Here is a 13,399-nt window from a genome sequence, read left to right on the forward strand (position 1 = left end):
ACAAAGAGAATTCATTATTTTTGATTTTGGGGAAAAGACAAGAAGCAACAAGATGAGGCAACAAAGCAGACAGCAAAGAGCACAAAAGGGCAAAGGTACATGAAAAGAGAGAACCTAAATTCTATCCTCTTTCTTTTAGATGCAGCTTTGTTCCTACGATTCACTTCCAACGGCATGGCACTCGGAGCTTTACTCACATTATCATTGTTCCCTTTGTTATCCTCATATTTGGTCTCAATATGGATGGAAAACTTGGGCAGGAAGGAGCACTGAAGGGAGGGAAAAGTGAGAAATAAACAACGTGTGAGTTTCTCTGTTAATAACTGCATTGCTTAATGTTGTTTGTTCCAGCCCCTTTTTCAGAGATTTTTAACATTTTAAGCTTCATCGGTCTGCTAAAGTGACAACATCCTGTTGTTTAGGTCAATATGTGTGCATGTAGTCTTACAGTAGCTTACTCTTTAGCTTCGCTGCATTTTAGCTGCTGTGCTGAAAGCACAAGAAGCCGACACGCTCAGATGCCAGATCAGATTAATGGAGAGGACCGTGTGTCTGACAGGGGCTTATATCTTGGGTTTTATTACACAAAACCAAAGCAGTAATGGTTATTCTCTCACTCCGGAGATTTAAAACCACATCACACTTTAGTGTTTTCGTCCATTTTTACTGTCTTTAACCAAATTAAAGCTCAACACAATCATTATACAGTGTAGAAGGATGAATACTGGATACATGAAATGCAAAAGCCAGTGTTTGTGTTTATGCATGCCATCAATAAGTGATGCTACACATGGTATATTCACAGTGATGTGGAACGAGAGGCCTTATTGTAATTACTCAGCACAATTCAGTGGCCTTGTGAGTCTTAAAGAGAAACAAGAAAACTGTCTCTGTGTTTCTGATACTGATTATGGTGACAGAGGATAAATGTCTACACACGTAAAGCAGCTCTAACATGGATTAGTAGGTTAACAAGACTAATTTGAACCTACATCAGTAACAACTGACCTGCTGTTTCAAGTCAAACTGGTCAATATTAAAAAGGTGTTTGTCATTTACAGATGAACAATGAAGATATTTCTTTAAAACCTAATTTGGTGCCAGAAATAAATGTCCGAGACCATCACAGTGAGCAGTTTTTTGCTCCGTGCAGTCTGCCTTGTTGTTACAAGTGTGGTCCTGTAATAAGATGCCACCACTGCAACAAGTCAGCTGGTGAAATGTCTTCCATCTTAGATCGCAATCAGCTGTAAGTGATACAAAAACCATGGCAACTCAGCCACGAATGACTGCAGAGCTCCGAACCTCCTGTCGCATTAACATCAGCACCAAAACTGTGCACTGCTGGCTTCGTGGTATGGGTTTCCACATGGGAGAGGAGCTCCTGTAGGAGTAATGTGTTGTACTCTGCAGTCAGAGTAAGAGGTAACGATGTGACATGCATCCAAAAATCACAGTAGCTGCTGCCACAACGCTCATATTCTTAAGGCTGTTAACTCAAGAAAAGTTTCACAGTTTCACATGAGCTGGCGTGACCTCCCTGAAACATCCAGATGCTGCAGAGGCAGTTGCATAATCTCAGCGAGGCTAAAGAAACGGCCTGCTGCTGATTTTATATGTGGTTCACTGATGCATTCCTGCTGCTTCGCACACAGAGAAGCCGTGTGTGTGCGTGCATATGTGCATGTGTGTGTCTGGGTGGGCATGTCTTAGGGCATGTCTTCTTAATGTCCCGGTGCAAATCATTAGTGCTTTTTGTTGGCAACAGTCAATTAAACATTCAAACAGCTGAGAGCTGTGGGGTTTCTGTTAATGTCTTTAATGAAAAGTTCCCCTGATTAGCTCATATTGACAAACAGGCTGGAGCAGCAGGGGTGCGGCTGTTGTTGAAGCAGGGATCTGGACGCGAATCTGAAACTCTAACAAGTTTGATACTCTCATGTGCTTGGAAGTAAATAAAACAAATCAATTCAGATATGCGTGTCTGGGCTCAATCTTAGGGACAGACTGAGGAGCTAATTTATCCAAAAGCAACTTGGATGATTTTTTTTTTCAGGATTTGTCCTGAGCTTCTCCCTGTGGAGATATTCCACGTCTACCTAACTGGAAGCTAACTTCAGAAGAGATCTCTGCACGCTGGAGGGATTACACTCCTTCCACAGGGATGCCTCGACATCTGTGTTACCCTTCCCTGCTTTGTGCCATCAGCTGCCAGCAGCGAATGATGACTATTGCTGTCTCGCAGGTTCACTTTTAAAGCGACAGTTGAGACGATATTCATAATCTTAATTTCCATTTTTATCCCATTACTTGGGTGTAAATTAACCGTGATGTTTTTGTGTTATTCTCATTTTCCGAAATTATCCGCAGCAAAAAAATCCCCAACGTCAAAAAGAGAAAGAGAGGTGAAAAAAACAGATGGTAATAATAAAAGAGAATAAACTTTGTTTGGATTTAATCGAGGTATCAGATCACACTGGGGATCGGACGTGAAATTACATTTGTTTCAGATATGCATGGTGGTTTTGTTAAAGACTTCACTTGCTGTGAGCACAATCTGATGAAAAAAAGGACAGAATGATAAGATGGGCACATTTCCCTTTCTCTTTTATTCTTGCATATATTCTTATATTCATATATACCTGCAATCACAACATGTTATTCATGGCAGTCATGATAACTAAAAACTAGATTTGTGTGACTGAAGAGGTTAAACTACTTAAACAAACATAATGCTTCAAATTGCACTGAGCTGTATGGTGTAGTGCCACTTGTTCTGGGTCCTGGGTCTTTAAATCTGAGGTTTTTTGGTTCTTAAGTTTAATGTTTTCATGTTCCTTTTTAGCTTCAGCTTTGGCTCTTTGTTCCTATTTTGATTTCATAGCAGACTTACTCTTCATGTTGAGTTTAAGTGCATTATGGTGTTGTTGTTGTGCAAAGTTAGTCACTACACGTTTTTATTTTGGTAATCTTTTCTCTTTCTGTCTTGTTTCTAATTTTACTTCCTCCTGTCTCATTATCCTTGATTAGTTTCACCTGTCTGTGCCCTATCCCCCTGATTAACATTAGTGTATAATCAACTTTTACAAATAATGCTGTCTCCCCCTCAGTCTGTGTCTCAGTGTCTGTCCTGTTCCAAGCTTAAGCTGGATTCATTTCACTTTGTTTTCTTTGTACGCTATAAAGTAGTCCAAAAGTATTTACTCACCCATCCAAATTATTAAATTCAATCCCTTTCATCAGCACAGTTGCATAAAATTAAACACCTAGGCATGCAGACTGCCTCTACAAACATTTGTGAAAGAATGGGTCGCTCTCTGTGAGTTCCAGCATGGTACAGTGATAGGATGCCACCTGTACAATAAGCCCGGTCATGAAATTTTCTCACTACTAAATATTCCACAGTCAACTGTTAGTGGTATTATAAGACAGTGAAAGTGATTAGGTAGCAACAGCAAATTAGCCTCAAAGTAGTAGCCCATGTGAAATCACAGAACAGGGTCAGCGGCTGCTGAGGCACGCAGTACACAGAGGTCGCCAACTTTCTGCAGAGTCAATCACGACAGACCTACAAACTTCATGTAGCTTTTTGATTAGCTAAAGAACAGCGCACAGAGAGCTTTATGGAATGGTTTTCCATGGATGAGCAGCAGCATCCAAGCTTTACATCACCAAGTGCACTGCAAAGCGACGGATGCTGTGGCGTAGAGCCCATCGCCACTGGACTCTAGAGCAGTGGAGACGTGTTCTCTGTTTCTCTTGTTCCAGGAAGTAAAGCTGAGACAGTTCCAGCTCAGCACCCACATTTCTGATATTTTCTAATATTAAAGTGAATATTTGCGCCCATGTATTTTGAGAACTCACAGGCAGGACTTGGGTTAATATGGACATTGCTTCATGCTGTAAATGCCCTGATGATTGTTACAACCAGTAAATATCAAATATCACAATAAAGTAAAGTATTACAACTGTCTTCTAGCAGTACATGCTGCTCAGCATGCACTGATGTCCTTGATACTGATAGTGTTGGGTGTTGTCAGAGATGTGCTCAACAAACATAACCCGCTCCTCTTCTAACACTCACCCTTAAACTCTACAACACGAGATCTTCCAGGCAGCTGGTCGATCAAAGTGGTTTTGTGTGTGTATGAGTGTGTGTGTCTGCGTGCAGGTACACCAAAACTACTCACCGTGTACTCTGACCATATCATCAGCAGAGGCCATCAGTATAATGGATGGGAATGGGAGTTTGAGGGGGGTGGGGAGGTGGGTGGGGGGACAAAGGCATGAAAGAGAATGAGAGAGATAAGACGAGAGGAGAGAAGAAAAAATACTTAAGCTCACAATGAAAAAAAAAAGAACCATTAAGCCTCAGCTCAGTAGCACTTCATTTCCAGTAAAAGCACATGAGAGGAGCCCATTTCACTATGATATTGCCCCATTTTTAAAAATCTGTGTGACACTGATTGTTTTTGACATGCACGGTCCTGCTGAGCGCATATTTAGTCTGTCATATAAACACACTGTACATACAAAAATCCCAAATGCAATATGATGTTTACTGGTTGCCATCTATCGGTATTTTTGTGACATTTAGAGCTGTTCTAGCTCTGCTATAAGCTTTTTGAAAACCTTAATGCTATCGCTTTAATTTACACATTTGATAGAAAGCACATTGCAGCTAATATTTTTAAATAAATCAAAGAAAAACAATCTGACAGATAAATAGCGACACCTTGTTGGTGCCAAATTTATTGTGGAAATGTAAAAACGGAACGATGTTGTAGAAATTACCAGATGGTGAAAAACAACACTTGACAATGAAATAATTATTTTCCTAATGAAACAAACAGATTAACCCATCATTTCATTCTATATGTAGGTATTATATGTTTACATACTAAGAAACATGACAACCAAGTTTAAAATGAATCTTGTTTCGATGTGATCAAAGCGGTAAAGAAAAACGACACAGTTGTACACTCGTGTCTTTGACGCAGCTACGGCGGCACAAGGCAGCACAAGGCAGCAGGTTACAAAAATCAAGATGTGCTTGACCTGCAAAAATGGCAACTAGCCAATCTGTTGTCAACTTTCTCATTTGCAAAGCTCTGCATAGCAGGTGTAAAATGGCCCTGACACTTTACTCAGCTCAGCTGGACGTTGTGTTGGTGCCATTTCGAACAGGCCAACAGGAACGTTGCAGAGTGCCCTCTGGTGTGCAAACTATCTAATGTCATCACTCACAACATGGTTGAACGGTATTTCTCCCACGTCTTGTTTACTTTTCAATTTTTCATTTATCAGCCCTACAAATAACAATACTGATATTGGTTTTAGCAAATATCAGCCAACATATCAGCCTAGCTCTAATGTTGTGGTGGAATTAAAGTGTGATTTTTATCATCCACACAACAGTGATGCTAATTATTGAGAACAAAAACAGGCAGATTACCACCTTTACGGCAGTGTTCATTCTAAATCTATTTGCTCTGGACAGAGTTGTGATCCTATATCATTGCACCAATTCTTCTAAATTCTTTTAGAGCACACTAAGGCGTATAATTAAAGCATTACCTGTGATAGTGTATGGGTAATAGTTCCAAGCCTTCTCTGTGACATAGAAGATCTTGGGGACCACTGCTCTGGCCCAACTGGGGAGCTTGCTGTCAAAGATAGACGAGTGGATAGGTTAGTAAAGTGAAGAAGAAGAAGAAGAAGAAGAAAGAGAACAGCTTAAATAAATAGTTTGTGTGCAGCCTTGGTAGTTTCCTCTTAAAGTTTCTCCACTCTTCTTCTTTAGGCTATTATCTGGAACAGGCAACAAGAAGCATCCAGCTGTGTGGAGTCATAATGGAGGCTATACAGGGCAGCCATGATAGTCCCTTGGGGAAGTTGATTACACCCTGTACCCTGCAGGGGAGTTTCACCAGCGTTCATTGTGATAGATATAGAAAAGGGCATGGAAGGCAAATAGAGGAAATACAGGGGGAGGGCTATTACTCAGCACAAATGGATTCTAAATGCTGACAGCTAAGTAGTTGAGCACCTCATTGGATGTCTAATCAAAAAAAAAAAAGAAGAAGAAGAAAAAAAAGATTGCTGCGGAAAGGGAACATCAGGGCTTTGGTGAGCTGGAAGGAAATTGCCATGTCAGAAATCTGAGAAATACACAAATTTACCAGTGAATACCAGCGAATGGAGAAGATTGACTTTTGAGACTTTGACATTTGGAACAGTAAGTCCTAATTGCCAATAGACGCCGAGAGAAAAGAAGGGTTGCAGACAGTCATTACTGAGTGCCATCAGACAAAAATTCACTACAGCCCAAATCACATTTAGTCCAGATTTCTGCTCCCTGAAAAGCAGACAATCAAAGCGCAGCAAATAGCAGCATAATTGGACTCAAAGTCATCATTAAGTTGTACCTTTCAGAAAAATTCTCTCTTAACCACTGATTATTTAACTCTCACATCTCCAACTTCTTCTCTTTTTCTTTTTCTATGTCTGCTAGATGTAAGTGAATATGGAAATTGAGCTGGTTTGTCACTAAAGCCATTTTACACAAGAACTTTGGATCATTTCAGAAGAATAAGATCAGGATATTTTAAAAGTTGTCGTTTTTCACACTGGGCATGCAGCAGGAAACGCTCTGCTACTGGAGATACTCTGTTTTAGGAGAGGGAGCTGCCTAGATAGAGACAGCAGGAGGCAGGACACATGACGCCCACTCACCTGCAGGCAGGCAGAGCACTAAATTATTAGTGTTTGCAGAATGCAACATTATGCATACATTTTACAAAAGGTGCAGGCAGGTTAAAGCAACTGACTAATGTCCCGTGTGACTGTGCTGGACATTTGAGTTCTCACGTGCACCTCTATTAGATAAGTCCAATCAATGCTCAGGGCTGCAGTGTGTATCTGCAAATGGCTTAAGACTCTGTATAAACTATGGGAACATGAGGCAGACAGTTTCCTTCAGTCCCCTTCTAATAACCTGTCAAACAGCCAAGGGAATGTCCAGACACAGCAGACTAGCCACATGTCCTCACACTGCCTTATTTGCAAGCCACGCATACACATACACACAGACACACAGACACACACGCACAGAATGCAGCTATAACATACTAACAGGTGGTTTGTGGGTGGAGGGATGCAGGCTCCGCTCGGTGTCCGACAGCGACTGCTCAAATTATCCATCATTTACACTGACCTCATCTCTCTGTGCACACACACACACACACTATCACACTCGGCTAAACGCACACCACACTCTGCCCTCCTCTTCACTGAGTTTGTCAGTGACACTTTATATTTCCCAAAGACCCACTTACTTGTCACTTCAGAGCACAAAAACTTCCACCTCAGCCTTCTTTGGTATTCTTCGCATGGATCGCTTTTTATCTCACAGTCTGACTTTTGGCAGTGAGCGGCTCAATCTTGTCTCACAGAATCTATCTTACCAGAATAAGACTATATGAAATAATAATAATAGAAAGTAACATCATTGCTTTACCTGCACAACAATTCAGTAAATTTTAATGGATTAATGGATAGACTCATTTAGACATCGAGTTTATGTAATAGATTGTTCCAGTTTAATCTCTTCAAATACTGCATTGTTGGTGCCTTTTGGAGCTTTTTCATGATTATAATCAGGGCTTAAGCAGACCGGAAGGATCTGTAACAGTGAAAAACTGTTTCACAGAATCACATCCAGTCTTGTAGAAAAGTAAGTACAATTGCCCCAAGGTCACGTATTTTCCCTGGTCATACTATCCTCTATACATTGTATTGTAGTGTGTTTATATTCTAGTTCATTGCTGTTTTTACTGCCTCTGTGTGTTTCCATGTGTAGTCTGTCTTATTGCTGTGTTTGTATTCCTTTCTGTCTCGCCAGTCATGCCCCTGTGTCTGTCTGGTCTCAGTATTCTGTTCTCTGGTTTGCTGGTTTGTCCTGTCAAGTTACCTACATGGTTTCTGTTTTATTTTGACAGTGTCTCTTCTTCTGTGCATGATGTTCGGTTTATCTTCCCCTGTCTTGTCAGCCAGATTACAATTACTGTTTTTGGTTTTTGTTTAATTTGCCTTTTTGTCAGCAATAAAATAAATCTGTGATTTTGAGTTATGTCAGTCTACTGAGTCCTGCATCTGGGTCCACGTTCTTTTTGTCACACACCTGTTCACATGACGCAGTCAGCTAAACCTGTCTTACAGCAGGAAAATATTCCCAAGCAAAGCAGAAAATCTACAACAGAATAGTTGAAAAAAGAAAAATTCCCAAGGTACTGCAATGGCCCAGTCACATTACAGCCACAAACATGAATCAATTTTATTGGAATTCCACGTGAAAGACCAACACAAAGTGGTGTACACGTGAGAAGTGGAACGAAAATCATACATGATTCCAAACATTTTTTACAAATAAATAACTGAAAAGTGGGGTGTGCTTAATAATTCAGCCCCCTGAGTCGACTTTGTCGAACCACCGTTTGCTGCAATTCCAGCTGCCAGTCTTTTAGGGTTTGTCTCTACCAGCTTTGCACATCTAGAGACTGAAATCCTTGCCCATTCTTCTTTGCAAAACAGCTCCAGCTCAGTCAGATTAGATGGACAGCGTCTGTGAACAGCAGTTTTCAGATCTTGTCACAGATTCTCGATTGGATTTAGATCTGGACTTTGACTGGGCCATTCTAACACATGGATATGGTTTGTTTTAAACCATTCCACTGTTGCCCTGGCTTTATGTTTAGGGTCGTTGTCCTGCTGGAAGGTGAACCTCGGCCCCAGTCTCAAGTCTTTTGCAGACTCCAAGAGGTTTTCTTCCAAGATTGCCCTGTATTTGGCTCCATCCATCTTCTCATGAACTCTGACCAGCTTCCTTTCCCTGCTGAAGAGAAGCACCCCCAGGGCATGATGCTGCCACCACCATGTTTGACAGTGGGGATGGTGTGTTCAGAGTGATGTGCAGTGTTAGTTTTCCACCACACATAGCGTTTTGCATTTTGGCCAAAAAGTTCCATTTTGGTCTCATCTGACCAGAGCACCTTCTTCCACATGTTTGCTGTGTCCCCCACATGGCTTGTGGCAAACTGCAAACAGGACTTCTTATGGTTTTCTGTTAACAATGGCTTTCTTCTTGCCACTCTTCCATAAAGGCCAACTTTGTGCAGTGCCCGACTAATAGTTGTCCTATGGACAGATTCCCCCACCTGAGCTGTAGATCTCTGCAGCTCGTCCAGAGTCACCATGGGCCTCTTGGCTGCATGTCTGATCAGCGCTCTCCTTGTTCGGCCTGTGAGTTTAGGTGGACGGCCTTGTCTTGGTAGGTTTACAGTTGTGCCATACTCCTTCCATTTCTGAATGATCGCTTGAACAGTGCTCCGTGGGATGTTCAAGGCTTGGGAAATCTTTTTGTAGCCTAAGCCTGCTTTAAATTTCTCAATAACTTTATCCCTGACCTGTCTGGTGTGTTCTTTGGACTTCATGGTGTTGTTGCTCCCAGTATTCTCTTAGACAACCTCTGAGACCGTCACAGAGCAGCTGTATTTGTACTGACATTAGATTACACACAGGTGCACTCTATTTAGTCAGTTAGTCGTTCCACTTCTCACGTGTACACCACTTTGTGTTGGTCTTTCACGTGGAATTCCAATAAAATTGATTCATGTTTGTGGCTGTAATGTGACAAAATGTGGAAAAGTTCAAGGGGGTGAATACTTTTGCAAGCCACTGTAGCTGGCATTGCTTTTAGTTGAAAAAGCATTGAGAGGGCTTCTTTACAACCTCAACACACCCTTTGTCAGGCATTCATTTTAGATTTTAATTTCAGCAGAGCAGATCATTAGACATGTCACCATGAGTTCAGTGACAGCTATGCAGAGGCACATAAGTGAGCTTGTCTTTAACTTGTCAAATCACGTAACAACTAAGCAGCAGAAGCTCAATACATGGAAACTGCTTCAATGCTGAGAATTATTATTGTCAGAGAAAGTGCTAGACAGTCAGAGTAGCCTTTTATTATCCAAGAATGGGTACACATACAAGGAACTGGGCTTTATCTTTTTCTTCGCTCTACACATTAACAGAATAGACAACACGGACAATAGCAATATGACACAGACAATAACTACATATATAGTGTATTTATATTTATTTGTAAAATGATGCTGAGTGCAAAGCCTTTGGAAAAATCTATGGAATAAATACAGGATAGATCATTGGTTACTATATATACAGTATATAAGCTATATTCTTTACATATATACATGGAATTTGACAGTATATATGTTAGTATATAGGTTTGTGCAAGTTAGAAGCCCTTATGAAAGTGATTTAGACGTTTGCTCAGTGGTTTATAGTCCAAATACTTTTTTATTTATTCGTTTTTTCAAGCCCACTGTAGGTGGGAAATTACACTCACTTGTTAAGGTAGATCCGTTTCTCTGTGAACTGGCCCGATCCGTGCTCTGGGTCCTCATAAGGCTCATTCTGCACCACCTCAACACCTTCTCCACGTTCACTCTGTTCATGACTGTGTTTGCTGATCATATACAGCTGGCCGATCCGGTACTGAAAAACAAAGGAGGACCAAAAAGAAAAAGGAGACTTTATCAAATATAGGGAGGCAATTAACATTTTACACATCTGAATCAGCATGCTGCTGCGGCCGAAGTTAACGGAAACAAAATCTTCTTGGTGAAAGTCCAGGAACTGACCCAATCGTCTGATTTTATGGAAGCCATAAAAATAAATGCGGGAGAGAAAATACCAGGATTACAGCACCTGCACGCTCCTGACACCTGGGGGCAGTCACCATAGCAAAAGAAAACTGCTGGATTAGGAGCCGTCTGCAGCACAGTGATAAAGGCCTCGTGTCAGGTCAGGACCAAGTGGCACAACAATAGTAACAGTGGCAACAGACAGTTACACGAACCCATCCCATGGTCCCTTGTGACACATCAGTCAACACGCACAATCCTTCACTCATCACTCACTGATCCACTTGGGCCTGTGACAGTGTCACTTTCGGCCACCTTGACAGACTGGGTGGGGGTGGGGGGTTGTCACACGGCAACTATTTTCCATACATTTCGAAAACGACGAGCACAGGAGCGAGAATTTCTAACTGCTCATGGGACTATTTACGCGCTGGGGAAACTGATACTGCCCTGATGGTGACTTATGTCGCGCTGATGGAATGCCAAGGGCTCATGCAGGACTCTATACACACCCCCACACACACACACACACACACACACACACACACACACACACACACACACACACTGCTCCAACCAAGGATAGCTGTGTTAAGCTAATGGAAAATAGGATCGTCTGGGCTGTTGACTTGTGACTCTACATCCAGCCACATAAAGCAAGGAGTGGAGTGAAATGTGATAGTGTAGTGGAAAAAAAAACAGAGCTCATGTATATCAGTAAACTTCTTATATCACAATGCCAAATTTTTCCATCTGCTGACCATCAGAGGAGAGCAATGAGCTGTGACAGAGAATTCCCAGCTGAAATGTGGATGGCTGTGAGTTTCTGACAGCACAGCTGTTGGAGTCTGGCATAGTTTTTCCACTGCAATGACACAGTAACAGACCAGGCATAATAGATGTGGAACCTGTATTTAGTCGCACACAAACACACGAGCCTGCCCACATTTTGAGCTCTTCTTGCAGCTGATATGTTAATCAGCACATCAAAAGAGGCAAAGAATGAGCTGGTTCCAGTTTAAGAGATGTGAATATTTGTTGCTTCTTTTCATCATACGTGCGAGCTTATACTGCGGGATTTTGAATTGTTGCTTAGAGAAAAAAAACAGTTGAGCTACTTGGACTTTGGATTTCATCAGACATTTGAGTTTCGGTGTCATGTTTTGCAGGACAAAGGGCATCAAGAGCAGGCAGAGTAACTGAAAATAAACCTTTTGCTCAAATGGATGTCAAAGTCCAAAAAACAGCCAAAAGTCCAGAGCACTAAACGGGGAGCGCACACAAGCGTGCTATTGTAGACAAGGAGTTGACAGGCGTATACAGTGAGATTTTACAGATATGTGAACATTTACCATGTGACATTAACTTGACAACCACTTTGTACGGGACAATCATGGTGACAATTTAAGATCAAGTGAAAAAGGTCCTGTTTACACAGGTTTAGACACAGATCCTTGACCATCTGGCAACCGCTGGTCGTAAGGGAAAAATAAAAGCTCACCAACATGTTGTAAGTGGTTGCTGGAGATGGATGAAGATTACCAGGAAAACTAATGCTAAAGCTCCAGTTACACAGGCCTAGAGACCAGTTAATGACCCCCATTTCCCCCTAGAAACCCACAGAGATAGATAGACTTTTATTATCATATAGTGGATATGCAAAAATTTCAAGGATAACCTGTCCCTAGTGAAAAATGTGTATTCCACATGAATTCCCATGCGTATTTCACTTGCAGATTGCTGCAGTTGCCTGTAGTTTTCATGGAAGCGCCAGGCTTGTCCACAGAAACTGTCCAGCTATGCTGTCCAAGCTGTAGTGAAACTGTGAAAAAGTGCAACACAAACCATTTTACCTCCACAATTAAAATTGTGCATTTTAAAACATGGCTGCAGCGCCGAGGCACAACTTCTACTATGAATCCAAAGCTTCTCCTTTTCTGGAGAAATTTTTGTGTTGCATTTTTTTCCAGGAATTCAATATGTCCAGTTTCTCATAATGCCTCCTTTGTTTCCTCATCTGTGTTTGTCAATGTGTAATTTCCGGGTCCTAGTTACGGTCTGTTTATCCTCTTGTCTTCACGCCCTGTGCACTTTTCCGCTGACATCAAACAACTGTTTTTGTAGATTTATTATCTTGACTCCTGCATCCTGTTTTGTGGTCCTCACGTTTAAGTAAGTCTGTCAAAATTTGCGCATAAAACAACAAGGAATAATGTGATTCATAAAAAAAAGTATCACTGGTCAAAGCTGGCTGCTTCGAGTAATGAACACACAGAGAGTTAAGTTCTTCATGGAGCTTTTTCCTTGTCTGTTATCTAATTGTTTCATCTGTACAGCCTGCTAGTGCTGAGCTCAGTGGAGCAGTCAGCAGCTGAAAGGACACATATTTTCCCCATGATTTTCCCTTCTGAAAAGGTTTTTCTTTGGACACTGGCTACTTTTGCACTCATTTTAATTTAAAAACATGCCATCATATGCCGAACATATTTCATGACCAAATCAACCCATGATAACCAGTTTACAAAAGTGTGTTATTCATTTAAAATACAAAGAAAACCTGAGAGATTCTTTTGTCCAGTCTATGACATGAAATCCAGAATTCCGACACTGAGGCAGCTAAAGAAGGATAAAGGAGATTGTTGTACATATCAAAATATTCCTGTTGTAGCTGAAAC

General features: G+C 41.3%; 1 protein-coding gene across 2 annotated transcripts in view; it reads right to left on the reverse strand.

Annotated features, from left to right (window-relative positions):
- pitpnc1a (phosphatidylinositol transfer protein cytoplasmic 1a) overlaps nt 1-13,399 on the reverse strand; it is a 53,037-nt gene that overhangs the window by 9,496 nt on the left and 30,142 nt on the right. Inside the window, exons 2-5 of one of the 2 annotated variants that reach the window (XM_085352367.1) lie at nt 10,427-10,575; nt 5,578-5,666; nt 4,191-4,198; nt 198-269 (exon numbers count right to left, since the gene is read on the reverse strand). In XM_085352367.1, the coding sequence (XP_085208493.1) occupies nt 198-269; nt 4,191-4,198; nt 5,578-5,666; nt 10,427-10,575 (318 nt within the window). Of the gene's footprint in view, nt 1-197; nt 270-4,190; nt 4,199-5,577; nt 5,667-10,426; nt 10,576-13,399 lie in introns of those variants that run through there. The other variant, XM_085352368.1, reaches the window with a different exon arrangement.

Source organism: Diplotaxodon limnothrissa, linkage group LG4, assembly GCF_057381915.1.
Source record: "Diplotaxodon limnothrissa isolate DT_005_m linkage group LG4, D_limnothrissa_male_GT1.1, whole genome shotgun sequence".
Lineage (NCBI taxonomy): Eukaryota > Metazoa > Chordata > Actinopteri > Cichliformes > Cichlidae > Diplotaxodon > Diplotaxodon limnothrissa.